This window comes from Rattus rattus, chromosome 8, assembly GCF_011064425.1.
Source record: "Rattus rattus isolate New Zealand chromosome 8, Rrattus_CSIRO_v1, whole genome shotgun sequence".
In the NCBI taxonomy this organism is placed as follows: Eukaryota; Metazoa; Chordata; class Mammalia; order Rodentia; family Muridae; genus Rattus; species Rattus rattus.
Genome location: NC_046161.1, coordinates 94,483,569 through 94,503,936, shown reverse-complemented (window position 1 = coordinate 94,503,936; position 20,368 = coordinate 94,483,569). Strand labels below are relative to the sequence as shown.

The 20,368-nt window shown below is 44.5% G+C and overlaps 1 protein-coding gene across 1 annotated transcript in view; it reads left to right on the top strand.

Moving 5' to 3' along the window:
• Nucleotides 1-18,168, top strand: part of LOC116907398 (serotransferrin-like) — a 48,176-nt gene extending 30,008 nt beyond the window's left edge. The window contains 7 exon segments of the mRNA XM_032910351.1: nucleotides 3,692-3,946; nucleotides 4,463-4,557; nucleotides 6,488-6,565; nucleotides 10,132-10,214; nucleotides 14,946-15,082; nucleotides 16,240-16,294; nucleotides 17,235-18,168. Of these exon segments, the coding sequence (XP_032766242.1) occupies nucleotides 3,692-3,946; nucleotides 4,463-4,557; nucleotides 6,488-6,565; nucleotides 10,132-10,214; nucleotides 14,946-15,082; nucleotides 16,240-16,294; nucleotides 17,235-17,448 (917 nt within the window). The 3' untranslated portion in view covers nucleotides 17,449-18,168.
• Nucleotides 18,169-20,368: the final 2,200 nt, after the last annotated feature.

Below are 20,368 nucleotides of genomic sequence, written 5' to 3'. Positions count from 1 at the left end.
AGGCAGGAGGAGAGAGAGAGAGAGAGAGAGAGAGAGAGAGAGAGAGAGAGAGAGAGAGAGAGAGAGAGAGAGAGAACACAACACTGGGAATGGCACAAGTCTCTTGAAATCTCTAAGTCTGCCCCCAAGTGACACACCTCCTCCAACAGAGCCACACCTCCTAATCCTTCCCAAACAGTTCACCCAACCTGGGAACCAACCATTTAAATATATGAGCCCGTGAGGGCCATTCTCAATCAAACCATCATATGTGGAGGGGGGGACGGGGAGGGGGAGGGGGAGAGGGAGAGAATTTAGAGAAATGGCAGTAATGGTGAGCATATGCTGCTCTTTTAGAGAATGTGGATTCAGTTCCCAGAACCTACACTAGGCAGCTTGCAACCACCTGTAACTCAAGCACCAGGGGATCCAACACCTTCTTCTGGACTCTCTAGGTACAGCACTCACATGCTCAAACTCACCCAGACACATACGTCTATACATACATATAATTAAAATAAGATATGGAAAAATAATTAAGTTATACCTTTCTAACAAAAACCTGAAGAGGGGCCAGAGAAATGGCTTAGTATCTGAGAGTATTTAACAAACCTCGGCACTCACATGAGAGCGCACAGCCCTCACACTCACATGTCCAAACTCACACCCAGACACCCACACCTACACATACGTGCATAATTAAAACAAAATATTTAAAAATAACTCCGTAATTCAATCTCCAGGGAATCCAATGCCTCTTCTGACCTCTGAGTTTTTTTTTCTTTTTTTTTCGGAGCTGGGGACCAACCCAGGGCCTTGTGCTTCCTAGGCAAGCGCTCTACCACTGAGCTAAATCCCCAACCCTCTCTGTAAGTTCTTAAACCCAAACAAATGGCCTGTGCGTGCGGATGCAAGCGTGCGGCAAGACAGGTCGCGTGCAAGACAGGTTCTCATGTTATCCAAGCTGACCTCAAACTTGCTGCGCAGCTAATGATGACGTTGAACTTCTGATCCTTCTGCCTTCATCTCCCAAGGGTAGGATTACAGTGTTCGTTACCACACCTGGCTCAGTTGTTCCTTTTTAAATTAAGAAACCTTTATACTGTCTTCCATAATGTCTGTGTTAAGCTACATTCCCATCAACAGTGTATCAGATTTCCCTTTTCTCTCATCACTGCTTGGTATATTTTGACCTTTTTAAAAAAAGATCTATTTATTTATTCCATGTATATGCATACACTGTAGCTGTCTTCAGACACACCAGAAGGGGGCATCAGATCCCATAACAGATATGGTTGTGAGCCACCATGTGGCTGTTGGGAATTGAACTCAGATCCTTTGGAAGAGCAGTCAGTGCTCTTAACCGCTGAGCCATCTCTCCAGCTCTGTTTTGACCTTTTAATAGTAGCTATCCTAATGGGTATAAGGTAGTATCTCATAGTGGTTTTGATTTTAGTTTTCTTAATGTCTAAAGGTATTGAGCACATTTCATAATTCCTACTGATTAATTTGCCATGTGTAGAAAAATGTCTCTTCAAGTCATTTTTTAAACATTTATTTTTATTTTGTGTGTGTATGTGTTGGTGCACATACAGGTACACGACTTTTTTCTACCATATGATGCCGATAGTCTTTCATCTAATAATATTTAAACAACTTTTTTTTTTAAGGAAGGATGGTACAAAATCTCACACTATTTAGCCCAGGAATTTACTAAGTAGGTTAGGCTGTGTTGTGGTTTGAATAAGAACATCTCCATAGGCTCATATATATATTTTTAAAGATTTTTTAAAATTTAATATATATATACTTTGTGTCTTCAGATACACCAGAAGAGGGTGTTGGATCCCATTACAGATGGTTGTGAGCCACCATGTGGTTGCTGGGATTTGAACTCAGGACCTCTGGAAGAGCAGTCAGTGCTCTTAACCACTAAACCATCTCTCCAGCCCTCATGTATTTGAATGCTTGGTTGCTTGGTTTTAGGAGACAGGCTTGACTATTCTCCTTTATTTAAGATACCTTCATTTATATATTTTATAGCCATTACAACCTATGTATTTTAACTTTAATTTTAATCTCAGAAATTTGTACCCTCTATTTCACACTATTAGTGTTTGTTTGTTTATCTTATTTATCTGAGTACACTGTAGTTGTCTTCAGACACACTAGAAGAGGGCTTTGGATCCCATTACAGATGGTTGTGAGCCACCATGTGGTTGCTGGGATTTGAACTCAGGACCTCTGGAAGAGTAGTCAGTGCTCTTAACCGCTGAGCCCTCTCTGCAGCCCCCTATTTCACACTTTTATCCCGTGTTAGACTCCAAGTATCCTTGCCTTAATGCTACAATAGACTCTCATTGATCCCCCAGCCTCAGCCTTTTCTCTCTCAAGTCATAGTTCTCCATAGATCTGCCAATTATCCACCTTCAGCTTGAACCCCTCCAGGTCTGATTTCTATAAACTTTTCCAGCTGATTTTCTGCCGTCTTACCTTGAATGGACAAACTAATCATTCTTTTAGGTGGCTTGTGACCAGGGACTCAGAATCTGGTGATGATAAGGACAAATGGGTGGCCTAGGTTTTTGCTCACCTGCAGTCTGCTTTTTGAGGATGTATGGAAATCTCAATCACCTTGGGAACCTTCCAAACTCAAACTTTAACATCTCTGTTTCATGTGCTACCCAATCACTCACTGCCACGCTAGAGAGAAAGGGAGAGTCCCATCTCCTCCATTCCTGGTGCCTGTAGGAATTGGGAGTTTTATGTGGCAGCGTGACATTGTAACAAAGTTGTTTAGTCTTTGACTTTTCATGTCATCTCCCAGTCAGACCTGTTCTTTAAATACTCTAAAACAATGACCACTACTTAATGACAGAGATTGCAAATGGCTCTCCCTCTAGGCTTGGCCACTTCTGAGGGGCAGAGATGTTTTTAAATTGGAGCCCACATTTTTTAATGTTTTCAATTACCTGCCGAAACCTTAAGTAAAAGAGTTGCAATGAAAATCTTTTATAAATAAGCCCTCTTGAGAAACTGAAAAAATGTTGTCTACTCCAGGCCTCCGGAATGGCCTACCTGGTTGAGTAGGGTCTGCTTCCTTTGGGTGGGAATGATCGATCCATTGTCGACATCCCCCCCCCCCACACACACATCCTCCTGAGCACTGATTTTCCTGATTGCTTTTTAAAAGGCTGTCATTTGAGTTTTCCGTGCTGGGCGTGTCAATGCAGGACACAGAATTACTGCGTTTCCCACATGTCACTGGCTTTTATTTATGCTTCTCTTCAGTGACTCTTTTTCTTTTTTTCTTAACTTACCGGCATAGGTTAAGCGCACAGGTTAGCTCCAAGATTCAGTTCCATCTCTAGCTATTTTTCTCTGATCTCATAAAGGGCTCCACATGACTTTGTGGATTCTCCGTGTCTCTGGTCACATTATACTGTAGTAAAATGTCTCATAAATTTCATCCCATGTAACGGCAGAGTAGAAATCCTCAATTGAAGTTTCGCGGCCATTAATTTTGCTCAAAGTATGAGACTTCCAAAGATAAAAATTAAAATGCAAGGAAAAACCTCCACATAGCCTGAGTCAATACATCATACATGTCTCAAAGCATGATGGTATGAATACACTGGCTAACTGGGTCGTAGAAACCAAAAAACTCCAACTCCCATCAGGCACTTGGCGCTCCCCATGGCTCGTAGCTGAGATACCCCCCCAAAGAACTACAACTCCCGTGATGCTTAGCGCCCCGCCGCGGCGTGGAGCCTAGGGCCACGTATCTTTGGAGGCCCGGGAAGACCACGGACCTCCTTCATGGCTTCCGCGAACACCCGGCGTGTTGGGGATGGCGCTGGGGGCGCCTTCCAGCCTTACCTCGACTCCTTGCGACAGGAGCTGCAGCAGAGGGATCCGACGCTGCTGTCGGTGGCGGTGGCGGTACTGGCGGTGCTGCTGACTCTGGGTGAGGCGGCCGGCGTTCGCTGCGAGGGCGGCGGGGTGGCTCGGCGCCGCAGGCCGGGGAGGCAGACGGCTGGGTTCCCCTCTCCTACCACCCATCTTCCAGACCCGAGCAGGGTCCAAAGGGGACGCTGAACTGACCTAGTTCTTGGGACAGGAGTACTTACCTGAGGCGCCCCCTGTGGGCTTGAGTGCAGCGTGCTGCGGCCGCCATCGCTCCAACTTTGAGCCACTTGTCTGAGCTGGGCTCTGGGCTACTCAGGTACTAGGGTAGAGTACAAATCCATCAATCAAATTTAGCAAGCCACTGATTTTTCTCAGATCCATCGTTCTGTGTATACTTGAAGTCTCCACATTTGGGGTGAGGGAAATAGACGTGGAAAAGTTTACAGTCGGTAGTGGCTGGCGCTCAGTGGGTTCCTAACCAAACTGACTCTAATCGGCATGACAATGAAAGTGGTCCAGATGAATGCCTTTTAATGTCTTTTGAAAATGAAGGCTGCCTTTCTCTTCTCCGCAGTATTCTGGAAGTTCATTTGGAGCCGAAAGAGCAGTCAGAGAGCTGTCCTCTTTGTTGGTCTCTGCGACTCTGGGAAAACATTGCTGTTTGTCAGGGTAATAATGCGTTGATTTACACCTCGGTTAGACTTAATAGGGATTGTTACAGCATTACTGTATTCCTGTCACCTTGCAGTTTATTTGGTACTGGAAACTGTTGGCAAGTTTGGGACATGTTTTTAAAAATAAGTTTTTTTCTCTTTTTAATTGTATGTATGTGTGGGGGTAGGTACACACGAGTGCCTGTCCCTGTAGAGGCCAGATGTGCAAGGTTTTGTAGAGTTGGAGTTAAAAGCTGCCTGATGTGGGTGCTGGGAATTGAATTTCAGGTCCCTTGCAAGGCAGTGTGTTTTCTTAACTCTCTGGCCCCGGGAATTAATTCTTGACTTAGTTGGGAGTACAAAAAGACTAAGAAAATCTGTGAACATACACACACACACACACACACACACACACACACACACACACACACACACAATGCTGTTAGAATGTATGTGGTCTGGGGATGGGGAGGTGACTCAGTCTGTTTTCTTGCTGAGTTTGGATCCCTGGAACTTACATGAAAGTCAGGCCTAAGGTTGGGGATTTAGCTCAGTGGGAGAGCGCTTGCCTAAAGCGCAAGGCCCTGGGTTTGGTCCCCAGCTCCGAGAAAAAAAAAAAAAAAAAAGAACAGAAAGAAAAAAGAAAAAAGAAAAAGAAAGTCAGGCCTAGTGCTAAGGAGGGAGAGAATCGGTGGATCTCTCTGGAATTCCTTGGCTCACCACCCTTGCTAGTTGGTGAGCTCCAGGTTCAGTGAGAGGCCACAGCCTCACAAAATAAGGTAGATGACTGGGTGGGGGTGGTCCATACCTTTAAAGCCAGCACTTGGGAGGCAGAGGCAGAGGCAGGTGGATCTCTAAAAGTTCCAGGCCAGCCTGGTCTGTAGAATGAGTTCCAGGACAGCCAGGGCTCCACAGAGAAACCCTGTGTCAAAAAGCCAAAGATAAATGAATGAATGAAGTGGAGAGAGATTGAGGAAGGACTCCCAATGTCAGCCTTCGGTATATACACACATACACTTGTTAAAAAACGCATTATCGGTTTCCTGGGCTAGTCATAATGTAATGGTTACAGACATACATTTTTAGGTGTAGCTAGCTTTATTACTCTTCCCTTAAACAATCAATAAAAGAATGAAGGAAGCCCAATAACTTTTGCTGATCTCTGTGACATAAAAACGTCCCAGCATGGCCAGTTCTGAGCAATACAGTGTTATCATAATCATGACAGAAATTATCCTCTGACAGCTTAAGCTAGTAAGACTTCCCTTCACTAATACTTAGTTTTTATGTAGCCAGTGTTTTTTAACTGCACATGTTTTACTATGAAGACTTTCTACTCTTCCTTTGGAGGATATAATAATAGTAACTGTGTGTGTTCGTTCATGTGTGTGACCTGGCATATCTATGGAGGGCAGAGGACCACAAGTGTTGGTCTCCTCTCGCTGCTGTGTCAGACCAGCTAGTATGACTTTCTGGACATTGTCCTGCCTCCCTCCCATTCTCCCCATACATGAATATGTGCACTACTAGATCTGTTGTTTTGCGGGTTCAGAGTGGCCTGAACCCGGGTCATCAAGGTTGCACGGGAAGTTTTTTTTTTTTCCACTGAAACATCTCCCGAGGCCTTGAGTTGGTTTTGGTGGTTGAAATCTTTACAGCCTAGTAATTTGGCCCCTTACTGTTGTTTAAAAAAAAAAAAATGTTGGGCCCAGGGTGCCACTTTTGGGTCTGTTCACTAGCACTGCAGAAAGAAGGAATAAAGTTTGTAATCATATTCTACAAGTTAAAAATAAGTCAGCACGATCCTTTTCAGCTGTTTCAAGTAGTGCTCATTCATTTGACCTTACTCTCGATAGAGTTAAAATGTTATTCTTTAAATTGAATTTGGTGTTATTGTAATGTGCTTACCCTGATCTCTACCCTCTTTTTTTTTCTTTTTTTTACAGTTGCTAACAGGTCAATACAGAGACACACAGACTTCTATTACCGATAGTTCTGCTATATACAAAGTCAACAATAATAGGGTAAGAGGTATCTGTGGAATGTTCTAGAATCTGACACTCTTCCTTACTGAGATCTACTGTCATGTCCGTTGTTGACGAGAAGCATCTTGGGGAGGGATGGATTAATCTGTTTACACTCCCAGGACATAATTCATTATTAAGGGAAATCAGGGCAGGGTGCAGGCCTCAGAAGCATCAAAATGCTGCTTGCTCGCTCTCTCTTCAGTTTACCTAGCTAGATTTCCTCATAGCCCCAGACCACCTGCCTAAACATGGTACCTCCCACTTTGGACTCACGAAAGTGACCCCAGAGACATGCGCACAGCCCAGTCTGATGGAGGCACTTCTGTTGAGGTTTCTCCTACATGGCTGTAAACTGTTAAGTTGACAAAGCTTTCTGGGGCACTGTGTCTTGGATGGAGTAGTCTGAAGATGTGGGTATCTTTCGTAGCTTACTTTTATGAAGAAAATACTCTGCATAACAGATCTGTCCTTGGCAATGTAGGCAGCAGGTTTAGTTCTGTCCACCCATCCTTTTAGCTTACGTACATGGTTACAAGACATTTTATTCTTTCTAGGTTCTGTCTGTCCAGCTGTAGTATGAGTCTCAGTGGGTACTAGGTCTTTTTCTGGTGTAAGCAGGCAGAATGTAGACATGGGACAATCATTTGGTTAAAAGTAGTTGTCCTTTTCTGTCCCCACTAGCCAGACTTCTTTGGAAGCTGTCCCATGGTTAGATTTGTAAAAACTTTTTATTGGTTCTTTGTGAATTTCACATCATGCACCCCAATTCCACTGGTCTTCCAGTCCCCTAATATCCACCTTTACCTTTGTCCAAAATAAAAAACACACAACAAACAAACACAAACCCAAAGCAAGTCGTGGGAGCTGTAGTGCATCACAGTGTGTCCCACAGTGTATCTCTTTGTCTACACATTTCACTTGGAAATGTTCATTGTAGTGAGTCATTGGTCTGATTTGAGATTTCTGGCTTCTGTGACACCACATGATGGATGTCTTAATGCCACTATATCACATATTTCAAACATACCCATGAAGAACCAGAAGAATGGCTTGTTGAATACCTGTGTATACCTGTGTAACTGCCAAGATGATTACCATGACAACCGAGCTTTGGTGAGTGAGGGCTCGGTGGCTGATTAGGGATGGAAGGATAGGTAGCGGTGTGAACTAAAGTTTTGATTTTAGAAACCCTGTTCTTCCCCTTTCTGGTGCCTTCAGAATTAATCATTGTCAGCAAATAAAAGGACCAGCCGTCTAACTTGTTTGTTTTCAGACAGGGTCTCACTGTGTGGATCAGGTTGGCCTTGAACTCACAGAGATTCACCTCTCTTTGCCTCCCAAGTGTTGGAATTGAAGGTGATTACCATACCTTCGTCAGGATGGCTAAGCACCATACCTGGTTAAGGTCTTCCTCTATAGTCTAAGCTGCCTTGGACCCCAGAGTCCCCTTTCTCTGGCCTCCCCATTGTTGGTATTTTAGAGATTGGTTACAACATTCCATCCACCCCCTACACCCTTTCAAACTTCCGAGTCTTTAGATATTGAAATTTTACATTTGAAGAATGATTAATTTGGTGGATCCTTGGTATCTGGTCTCTTGAGGGTCGTGGTGCTGGAAATCCAAGAGCATTGTACATGTCAGGCGTGTCAGGCACTGAGCTCTACCCCCAGACTTTTTTAAGTTATGTGTGTTTGGAGTGTCCTCTGACATAGTTAAGCTATGTCAGAGGACAGCTTGAGGAACTCACTTCTGTCCTTCTGTCATGTGTGTTCCAAGGATCAAACTTCGATCCTCAGGCTTAGTGGCAAATACTTTTCCCCGCTGAGCTATGTCACTGGTCCTTAGCTCCAAATTTCTAAAGTAGAATATTCCAGGGTGTACTGCTGTGTCTGTGTTACAGCTACTGCCCTGTGTGACTGTTCAGTACTTACTGTGAGTCATCCAATCAGGGGAACTGTTCCATGTCACTACACGCCAGATCTTGAAGACTTAGTGTGAACAAGAATAATGAACAACTAATTATATGGGGTTTGTTTGCAGATTGATTGGGAGGCTGGAGAGATGTTGTATTAAGGTTCTCTAAAGGAACAGAGCTGATAAAATGAATCCATATAAATATATACATACACACACACATATGCACACGTGCGCGCATGCGTGTGTGTGTGTGTGTGTGTGTGTGTGTGTGTGTGTGTGTGTGTTAGATAATTTGTTGGGGAGGGTCTGCACAGGCTATCCAAAAGGGCATAATGAGTCTAGAGGGTTGTGTGCAGTCTGTATGTGGTACTGACTTCTTTTTGCAGGTCATGGTCATGGTTGGTTGAGGACGAGGTCATTGTGAAAAATGATGGGTGGTTCTGATGCATGTACCATACCACTCCCAATGGTCTTGCTGTCTCTGTAATAGCATTCGTTCAGTGAGGTCCTGGGATGGTAACTAGCACCTATTACAGTGTATAGTGGGTTTGCCCAGTAGGGGAAGAGGAACTGGAAAGTTGGAACAGATAGATGGTGTATCTAATATACATTTAAGAAATACTTAAGACCAAAAGTAGAAATTATGGATGTTTCCTTAAGAAGATTGAGAACCGCATTAATTGTAGTATGTACTATCACTTCACATTATTTGTGAATATGAACTAGTTTTCGTGCGACCTGCTTACACTCACGTTGGTGCATTTCCTAAGCCTTGGATAGACCGTGCTTCTGTGATTTCTTCAGATAGTAAAGTGTTACCATTCTCTTAGAAATGTTTATTGCTGGGCATGATGGTGCACACCTTTGATCCCAGAACTTGGGAGGCAGAGGAAGGGGAATTTCTGAGTTCCAAGCCAACCTAGTCTATAAAGTGAGTCCAGGACGGCCAGGGCTGCGTGAAGAAACCCTGTCTTGAAAACCCAACCAACCAACCAGCCCCCGTTTGTTGACACTGTAATGTTCTGCATCTTCCTTAATTTCGCAGTGCTTTATCCCTTATAATTCACTTCAGGAACCATGCTTACTGCTTCACTGCCGCAGCTTCGGCCATTGCTTTATTTAGTTTGTGTGCACGTGGGGGTGTGTGCGCGAGCATACATGTGAAGGCCAGAGGTCAGGGGTGGGTGTGCTGTTCCTCAGGGTGCACACTGGTTTTGGGTCTCACGGTCCTGCAGCTCACAAAGTAGGTTAGGCTGGCTGACCAGATAGCTTCAGGAATCTGCCAGTCTCTGTTTCCCTGGTACTGGGGTGAAAAGTGGGTCCACACTGGAAATTTTTTTTTTAATACAGATTTTTGGAAATAAAACTTACATCTTTTTACCAACTTTCCCCCAGCCACTATTTAAAAAAACAAAAACAAAACCAGCTGTTTTTCTGCGCCTCATGTATCCGAGGCGAGCCTCTACCCTTCATCAGTGTTTACTGTTAGGACGTCCTCCACAGACACCCATCTGACCTGCTGCCTGCAGTAAACATTTGCTGCATTCATTAGCTCGGCTCCAGTGTGCTGATCTGACGGTGAAGACCTGTCTGTGAACCTGGAACTGGACCGATGGTGACTTGATGTCGTTCTTGCTGTCCTCAGGGTAACAGCCTGACTTTGATTGACCTCCCCGGGCACGAGAGCTTGAGGCTTCAGTTCTTAGATCGCTTTAAGTCTTCAGCCAGGTAAGTCGGGGTCTGTCATCCACTCATACCGTTTCCTCTGCTAAGGCGCTGTGGTATTTTGGGATGCACCTTGGAGTGGCCATCTCTGGGGTGCTAGGGCTCTGAAGACTTGGGAGCCTGCTTAAGGATCGCTTTCCCAGATTGCTCAGGGAGTAATACTCCATTAGCATGACTAAACTTCATGGTGACCCTGAAGACACCTTTTTAAAACTTTGTGTTACTTTAAACTATATGTATGTGGGGCACAGGGTATGTGCACTTGTGTGCAGGTACATGTGTAGGCCAGAGGAGGGAGGGAGCTGGGGTTATGGTCTGTTGTGAATTTCCCAACATGGGTGTTGGAAACTGACCTCAGTTCCTGTGCCAGAGCAGAACGTACTCTGAACTGTTGAGCCATCTCTCTCACCCCTAACTCTGAAGACAGGTGTAAAGAATTTTTAAGGCTAGGATGGATCCTGGAAGATACTAAACTCAAAACATTAAATTTTTTTTGATTTTCTTTTGTTTTGATAAGGTGGCAGAATCTCTCTAGCCCATGTAGCCCAGGCTGGCCCTGAACTGAAAGCTTTTTCTGCTGCAGCCTCCTGGCTTATATAAACTAAGTTGCTTTTCCTTCCTGTCTGCCTGCTTGGCTTTGGCTTTTTGAGATAATGTCTCACTTACTGCAGGCTGGCCTTGAACTTGCTACATAGCCAAACAAGGATGACCTGAATTTGCTGGGATTATGGGTATGTGTCACCAAATCCAGCAAGTCTTTCTTTCCTCTTACCTTCTTTTCGTCCTTCTCCCTCACCCTTTTTGTCATCAACTTGTGTATGTTTTTTTTGTTTGTGTTTTAGCATAGAAATGCTAAAATGCTATAAATTCTAGCATTGTCCAAAAAATATAAGAGGTTTATTTCTAATTGTCTTGAAGTTGAGCTGCTAGGAGTTGCCCAAAGAAAGATTTGGCTCCATGGAGCTCTGTGTCCATGTTTGTATTGGAGCTCATGTAAAATAAAAATGGAAAGCCTGCCAGCACTTGATTTCTGACCTGTTCTTCTACTCAGAATTATACCCTTTGACCCTAGGGGACGGATCTAACATTCAGAATTCCTGATGGTAACAGGACAAAGGGGTTTATGGTTTACTTTGCTTTGTTTTAAAGAACAAAACATTTCTCTCATAGTAGATTCTTTTTGAGGGTCAGGGTTTGAGACAGGGTTTCTCTATGTGATCCTGGCTGTCCTGAAATTCCCTCAATAGATCAGGCTAGCCTCCAACTCAGAGATCTGCCTGCTGCTGCCTCCTGCCTCCTGTGTCCTGGTAATGTGAGTGCCCTACAATGCCTGGCTCTCATCATAGATTCTTAAGCCTGTTCCTCAGGCATGCTAGCTGGAGTTCTTTGACATAACTGTTACTTGTTTGCATGGATACCACGCAACTGGTTTTCTTCAAAAAGGCCAGCTAGAGAGGCCTGGCTTGAGTCCTGTGCCGTACCAACTGTAGTTGTACTCTGGAAGCGCAGGTCTGAAGTCCTGGGTCTGGACCAGAGGCTGACCAGTCTGTGGATCAGAAGTCCAGCAGAGTAGAGTGCCACCACACCACGTGGCTGGAACAATGAGGCCTCCTCACCCTACAGTAATGGCTCTTGCAAGCAGCTTTGTAGCCTATAGTTTGCTGGGTGTTTTTCCACTGGTGGGTTTGGAGCAGTCCACTTCACAGGATCCAGGGTATAGAGACCTTCCTTGTTATCTCCCTTGTATAACCCAGCCAAAAGCTAGAGGCGCATGGCACCCAGCATGTCTGTTCCTAAATTACACTAAATGATACCTTAAGAAAGAACTATTTTTAGTGTTAAGTCCTCGTGTCATTGATTTTTAAATTCTTTCCTAAAATTTGTATGCTATAGTTTTAAATGCTTTCTTCATGTTTGCTCTCTAACAATGATTAAAAAGTAAGGTAAATTTGTATGATACATTTCAGTGATGTGAAGACATATTTTGATAACTGAATTTGGAAAGCATCTTGGAGATGATGTTTTGATAGTTTAATTGGCAGTACTGTGCCTGAGGTATTACTGTTTCTTTTGACTGGCGTTCGACCCTCCCTTTTGTCGAGCATGTCTAGACTTAGATTCTGTCATTATTTCTTGCCACAGTAGATGGCGTTGAGCAAGCTGTCATAGGTGAGAATGTGATTTTTATTCCTCAGACAGTTGAGACATACCTGGAACTACTAAATTTGGCCATAATTGGGTGTTCTTCTTTTCCCTCTTGTTGGGCACTGTGGCATACACTACTTAGGAGAGGCAGGGGGATGGCAACTTTGAGACCTGCCTAAGCTCTGTATTCAAAGTGTATCAAGAATAGCTTTTCTTTTCTTTTTCCATTGTCACTTGGAAAAATTTTAGAGTTGTAGTAAAATTACACTGTTATCCAAGTATTTTGATAAATAGAATATTCAGCATTTAAAGATAAAACTAAGATAGCACAGACTGCAGTCATAAAACTGTTAAATTGAAAATACTTTTACTATGGTATATGCCATTTTTATTTTTAAAATTTGGGTGCATGTACCTGTTCGTATGTTTGTGCACCTTGTATGGGCAGGTACCCAGAGGACCAGAACATGGTGCTGGATCTCCTGGACTGCAGTTACAAACAGTAGTGAGCAGTCTGATGTGCATGCTGGGAACCTAACCTGGGTCCTTTACAAGAGTAACAAGTACTCTTTCCATGAGCCCCCAATGTGACATTTAAAAAAATCCTTCCTGGGGTTGGGGATTTGACTCAGTGGTAGAGCGCTTGCCTAGCAACCACAAGGCCCTGGGTTCGGTCCCCAGCTCCGGGAAAAAAAAAAAAAAAAATCCTTCCTGTGACCTAAGATTGTTTTCCCATCTACTGACTTAAAAGTATATTATTTTTCTTCCTGTGGATTCCTGCCCCGTTTTAAACAATAAAAAAACAGTATCTAATCAGGACCCATTTCTTTTTCATGAACCATGATAAGCACCTGCGCTCTGAGCTTCTGCAGACCCTTGTGTTATTTTCACTATGCACCTCTGTGACTGCCGGTGGCCCTACTTTTTCTTACACCCAGTGGTTACTTAAATGGACCTGATTTCTTTGCTCTTTGCCAAATTCTGCTCCTTCCTTTCAGGTTCCGTTTTGCTCAGTGTAGCTGCTAGAAATGTTTCTAGAGGATGAGTGACAGTTGCTGGCTGTCTTTCACTTGAAGCTACTTTATTTGGCCCTCTCTTTTTCCTGTGGTCCTTGGTGAGGTCCTGGGGTAGCAGCTCTTCCAGTGATCCCATGGAGACTGCTGAGTCTTCCCATCTGCTCTGACAGAGAGTGCCATTCCTAGCATAGCTGTCATTTTCCAAGGGGCATCTGTCTTTGGACTTGGGGTGTTCGGAATTCAAGTTCACCACCCTACACAGAAGGGCGTTATCTGTTACATGCAGGGGCTAAGAGGCCTTGGGGGACAGCCGGACCAACCACTCTGCAAAGCATGCCACTCAAAGGTAGTCTAATGTGGGTGGAAAGGAATTGCAAAGAAACTGGAACATCTGGTCTCCGTGCCTCATTGCTACAAGGTGCAAATGGACACTCTGCAGGCATAAGATCCCCAAGTGAAAGATTAAAATAGACATTGGGCCTGATTCATCAAACCCTGTGATTGCAAAAAATGGCACTGCCTGCTGTCTGGCTTGTCACAGCATGGGCCCTTCTCTCCGCCCTAGCTCTTCGATAGTTGAGCTAACAGATTCTCTCTCGAGTGATGCGTTAGCCCCTCAGATCTGTGGCCGAGTTTGCTGTGTCCTTTTCAGCTGAGAGAACCTCTGCTTAGTTTCCACTGCGTTGCTAATCTTATTTACTATTTTACAATGTGTTCTTTTAAAAATACCCTTCCTGTTTCTTTTTATTTGCTTCTAGTATTATCCTCTAAAATAATTTTAAACATACATTATGACGTTTTTGTTTTTTGGAGGTAGAATTTGATGTAGCTCAGCCTGACCTTGAACTCACTGTTCAGCCAAAAATGAACTTGAGTGTTTGATCTCCTGCTTCTACCTCCTCAGTGCCGGATTACAGGATTACTTTGCTTGGTTTTATGCTGGCTGGGATGGGATGAAGGGTGTGTTTACTATGCAAGCAGTGTGCTAACTGAGCTACATGTCCAGCCCATAAACATGTGCTTAGATTGCTCTAAACTCCAGTTTTGGGGGTGCTGATTAATGTCTCTTATAATTGATCCAAAGCCCCTCCTCCAAGAGAACGGGTGTCATTGATAAGGTTGGAGGTCTTTGTCACTGTAGGACATGGAAGGCCGACCCCACAGCTATTTCCACTTGTTAGCACCCTCCATGAGGGTCTGATGAAAATCCTTATAGAATCTTACGTTTAGGGCTCCTATTCCAAGGGTTAGTGTCCAATTATGCCCCATAGTTGTAGCCAGTGGAGACCAGGTGTTTTAATTTCTTTAAAATTATTTTCTGGCCACAGCCTGCCTGTATTAGACTGCCTTTGAGTTAGAAGTTTCGTGTGAGGTGTCTGGTCCAGCTGCCCTGGCCCTGTTAGCCATCGCACATTCTCCCCACCTGGTCCCTAGGACCTGTTGTCTGAGGTTACTCTGGTACATGATGGATGTTGTTGCTGTTATCTGAGGTCAGGTCCCACGGAGGGATCCTGTGTGGCTCCTGCTTGCTGTTGTGTGCTCATGTGTCCCTTCCCTCTAACCGTCCCTGCAGGGCTGTGGTGTTTGTGGTGGACAGTGCAACGTTCCAGCGGGAGGTGAAAGATGTGGCTGAGTTTCTGTACCAGGTCCTCATCGACAGCATGGCTCTGAAGAACACACCGGCCTTCTTAGTAGCCTGCAATAAGCAAGGTGCTTCTGGCGTGCAGCTGATCCTCGGAGGACTGCTGCTGGGAACTAGTTCTTCACCTGCAGTCGTTATTGCTGAGCATGGGGGAGGAGCTGTAATTAGACATTAATTAAGGGGTTTAATCTGAAAATCTGTTTCTATTACTTTCCTGGTCTTTTACCAGGTTGTCCCAAGGACTCGCAGCTGCAGGCTGTGTTGATATTACAGCCTTTTTTTATGACACAGTGCTTTTTAAAGATCATAAATTCTCTTACTTTACCAAATGTTAGTTTGTGAGGCCATGTACTGTTGGTTCTGGGGGATGGTGGGGCCTCTCCTTCCAAACAGGCCGTACCACTGTTCCCCCTTATCCCAGCGCTCACACTTGGGTTGGCTCTGCGGCCAGGCCATGTAACATAGGTCTTTCACGCCTGCCTTTCTCAGGAGCATGGAGCATTTTTCAGCAGTGATTTTTAAAAATCCTAATACCTGATGAGTGGTATGGCTCTTAGCATCTTATTTTAAAGTGTGTGTGTGTGTGTGTGTGTGTGTGTGTGTGTGGTGCTCAGGCATACCTGGTGCCTGAGAAGATTAGAAGAGGGCTTTGGATCCACTGGGATAGTTGTGAGTTGACATGTGGGTGCTAGGACTTGAACCAGGTCCTCTGGAAGAGAAGCCAGTGCTGTAACCACTGAGCGTCTCTAGCCCCAGCCAGCTTCTTTGGTTTTGTATGAGGAAGACAGTCAATACTGATTTGGCTTGGGCCTTGTGCCTGCCTGGGCTCATTGCCGTGTGCGAGGTTTCTCTTAAAAGGGTTGATATGGTGTTGTATGTTGAAAGTTCTCATCTAATGTCAGTCATGATGTCTGCATGCTTGCTTTAAATGGACTAGACAGGTTGAGTGTTGAAGGGCGTGTAAGGTGTGGAAAACTTAAGCTTAGTTAGTTTAGGGTCATTGGCACTAAAACAATATTTTGTTGTATTCTATGTTTTAAAGCATTCTTCAAAAACCTGCAAATACAGCATTTACTTTAACAGAAGAAATAGTGATAAAGTGTTTTAACAAAGGAATGTGGGAGTGAACTTCTTCATATAAATAGGAATTTTCTTTCTATGCTAGAAGTCCAGGGAGAAGACACGTTCTGGTTTAAACTAGAATAATGCTCTTTTTTCTTCACAGATATCGCAATGGCAAAATCAGCAAAGTTAATTCAGCAGCAGCTGGAGAAGGAGCTGTAAGTGGGAGTGCGCTCGTGTGGGAGTTGATGGGCTGAGTCATGCATGGCTTCGGTTCTAGTGACGATCAAAGTCATAGTTGGGGTAGTATGGAATATGAGTTAGAAGAATTAATAGAATTATAAAAGACATGGGATGTTTATAGCTATTGAAATGTCGATGAGTGTGGGAAAGGTGTGCGACACCATGCCCTGCTTGTAGTTTTAGTTGGGTGTGGTATTTATAAAGCGTAGTCCCTGGCAGGAGGTCAGCAGGCTTGCTGTTTACGTGCTGTACAGGACCAGCCGCTGGCAGTAAAGTGACTTCGTTTGGGAAGGTCTCCCCACTTACAGATAAACAGGACGGATGAGACCTTAAAATCTGTGGATGTATGAATGTTATAACTAAGGAGACTCATAATAAAAAAATAAGCTCCTATCTACCCATCCTGGAGTTTCAAGACCCTGAGTTTGATAATACAGCATACATTTTTTAAAAAGATTTTATTTATTGTATATATGTGAGTACATTATCACTCTCTTTAGACACCAGAAGGGGACATGGGATCCCATTACAGATGGTCATGAGCCATGTGGTTGCTGGGAATTGAAACCAAGACCTCTACGAGCAGTCAGTGCTCTTAACCACTGAGCCATCTCTCCAGCCACAGCATACATTTAAAACTATTTTCACTGCTGTCATTCAGGAGATCTTAGTAGGTATAGACTTAAAAGAGCTGGTGTGACCTGGGTCTCCTAGCCCACTGGTGTCTGGCTAACAAGACAGGTTGGACCCATCTCCCCTGTCTGTGTGAAGCCATGATCCATGGATATAAAGGGCAAGCCAGCAGTGTCAGTACTGACTGGTGTTTATCCCATCAGTCTTTAATGGGTGCCAACAGATTTGGGAACTGATAGGAATTTGTGGCTTGTTGCTTCTGACTTGTCCCTTTGCCCCCAGTAACACCTTGCGAGTCACCCGGTCTGCTGCTCCCAGCACCCTGGACAGTTCCAGTACTGCACCTGCTCAGCTGGGAAAGAAAGGCAAAGAATTTGAATTTTCCCAGTTGCCCCTCAAAGTGGAGTTCCTGGAGTGTAGTGCCAAGGGTGGACGAGGGGATGCTGGCTCTGCGGACGTCCAGGACTTGGAGAAGTGGCTGGCCAAGATCGCCTGAGGAGATCGCTGACCACAAACCTTGGTCCTGTGAGACTGATAAAGAGGCCGTGTCGTTGTTTGTAGTGTTTCTTCGGTTTTTGAAACAATTACACCAGCTTGAGTTTCCCTCCCCTTCAGCTCCTTTCCCAACAAGTCCTTTTTACTTAATTCCCATGTCCTCCCTCTGTTACGTGTTGGGTGTAGATCCCATTAGCTTGAGACATAGCAGAGAGGGCATCACCATGAGAGTAGGGGATCAAGAAGTCCTTGTCTCCTGCCTTTCTGCACTGGTCCCTTTTCCTGGGGCCAGACCTGCCTGATTGTGGAACAAGTTAAGTTCCAGTTGCCCCTCGTTTAGGCATAATACATTGTCCACTCTTAGTGAAGTCTGGGATGTGAAGGTCGTTACAGTGAAGATGGCTTTAGAACCACAGGGTCTGACTGACAGTGTGCTCTTCATGGGCTCAGTGACCTGGCTCTACTCCACCTCAGGTTCAAAAGCTAGAGTCACCTCACATGGCAGCCTAAGAGCTGACTCCCCAGGCAGTCACGGGTTAGTGTTCTAGAGACCGCGCACTGCTGCCTCAGGTGAGCCTGAGCTGCCTGGTCAGCTCCTGTCGTGTCAGCCCAGCTAGAGTGCTATGGGACAGTACAAGGTAAAGATGTCCACTGTGCATTTAAATACGTATTCGTTCATGTTTTAAAAAATGTTACCATTTTAAAGTGATGCTGTCTTCAACATTTGTGTTCTCACTGCTTTTATAAGTGACTGGTGTCTGATAAGTAACTGCATTGGGAACATTAAGTCAAACATGAGTGACAGGGTAAGCACATGGGTGTCCTCTGGGCAGTCCAGCAAGCCTCTGCCTGCTACCACATAGCCTCCCTGTGGGTCTCTTGGACTGACAATGCAGTGCCAGACCACGATTCCTGTCACAAGTACTCAGCTTCCCACCCCTTAAAATACCTACTGGCCTTGCTTATGGTGTATGGAACAGGTATAGCACAGAAGAGATGCGTCAGGAGACGACCTGTCAGTTCTCACTGGGAGACATTATTGCTGCTGGGATTCTTACTGCCTTTTGCACACTGCTGTTCACACTAGTCACAGACAACTGGGAGGAGCACGACGAAGGATGTTCACATCACAGTAGGTGCTCATGAAAAACTTCGCTAGAAAGCGTGTTCCCTGACCTCCCTTTTTTCTGGGTAATAAAGAGATTTTTACTTAGTGGTAGAATCAGTACATTAAAAAGTGAGAGGCTGGAGATGAGGATAAATGTTATTCACAGCCTGATGTGGTCCTGAGCAGAAGGCAAACTGGGCAGGCTGGAAGCTAGGGTGGTAGAAGGCTTGCCTGGAATGCATAGGTCTGGCTTTGCTATGGGCTGCTGCCTTGAAGAAGGAGTAAAGAACTCTTCCATGAGCCATGACGTAGTAGCTTCTCACTGCTAGGTGCCTCGTGGTCTCTGGAGAGGCCTCGGCTCTTAATGAACAGCAGCTGGGAAACCCTGCCACTGCTTCCCAAGGCCTCCAGCACTTCCTGACGTGAGGTGTTCTAATGGAGGAGGCTTGGGAGTGGCCCAGCTATTGAGCTGTTTAAGGCATATTAAACTATAAGGCTACATGTGTGTGCTTTTTATTCAGGAGCCCAGAACATTGGGGTTGGTAGTGAGGAGCGCCAGAGGAGTGCGAGGGACAACTACAACAGATGGCCCAACGAGGGGCTTAGACCCACTTTTAAAAGTCAATTCAATGGGCTTGGGGATTTAGCTCAGTGGTAGAGCGCTTGCCTAGTAAGTGCAAGCCCCTGGGTTCGGTCCTCAGCTCCGGGGGAAAAAAAAAAAGACAAGACAAAATAATAAAAAATAACAAAAGTCAATTCAAGATACCCAAATAGAGCACACATGCTTTCCCTTAGGGTTAGGAGGTGGGAGGATGGTTTCTCAGCCCAGCTAAGCCACGTGGTTCTTCCTCCAAGCTGCGCAGGTTCAAAACTAAGGTAAAAATTCATGCTAGTTTGGCACATGTGATTCTGGGGTTTGTGGCTGAGGTTAGAACACACCAAGGCCGACCCAGGGACAGGGCCAGTGGGCTAAAGATTCAGGCAGACACTCTGTTCTGGGCTGCTGCAAAGAGCTTAAGCCACAGAACTAAAAGCTCTGCTGAGGTAAGACAGGCTAAAGGAAACAGACCTAAATAAGATAAAAATCAAAGAAGATTTAACTGTTTTAAGGAAAAAAGATAAGCCTAAAAATAGGCTCATACAAAAATATAAAAGAAAAATTAATTAAAGTTAAATACTTGTTAGTTCAGGTTGTATAAAGAGAAAGGTGACATAATATATGTACCCACAGAGATGTTAATCTCCACTGAAGGGAGCATGAATAAAAGTGGATTTAATTGTTTTTAAGGATAGAAAGGAGAAATGGTAATGGCTTTGAAGGAAATTTGAAATGTCTATGCCATTGCAGGCAGCTGGGTTCTTTGAACATGGGATCCATGGGAATTCTGGGATTACTTAGCCTGGTATGACAAATTAATAGGCTTACAAAGTAAGAAGGTAATTTAATTGAAGTTAAATAAGAAAGGATATTAATTTAACTCATAAAGAGAAAGTATATATATATATATATATATATATATATATCCCCACAGAGAGATTAATCTCCACAGAAGAGAAATTTAAATATACATTGATGAATAAATAAATAAATGGTGGCCTTTGATCTCATATAGGTCAGGCAGGAGTAGGGAGAAAAACCTTATCTCAGACAGATAGTAGGAATTTAGGCCTTGGTCTCGTGTATGAACAGGACAGGTCTCTGCCCCCAGTTGGTTTTGACAGGTAAGTAAAGTAGCTGGCTGCCAACGGCTGGGCAGGGAGACGGGTGGGACTTTAGGATTCGGGGACAGGGGACTGAGGGAGGAGGAGGAAG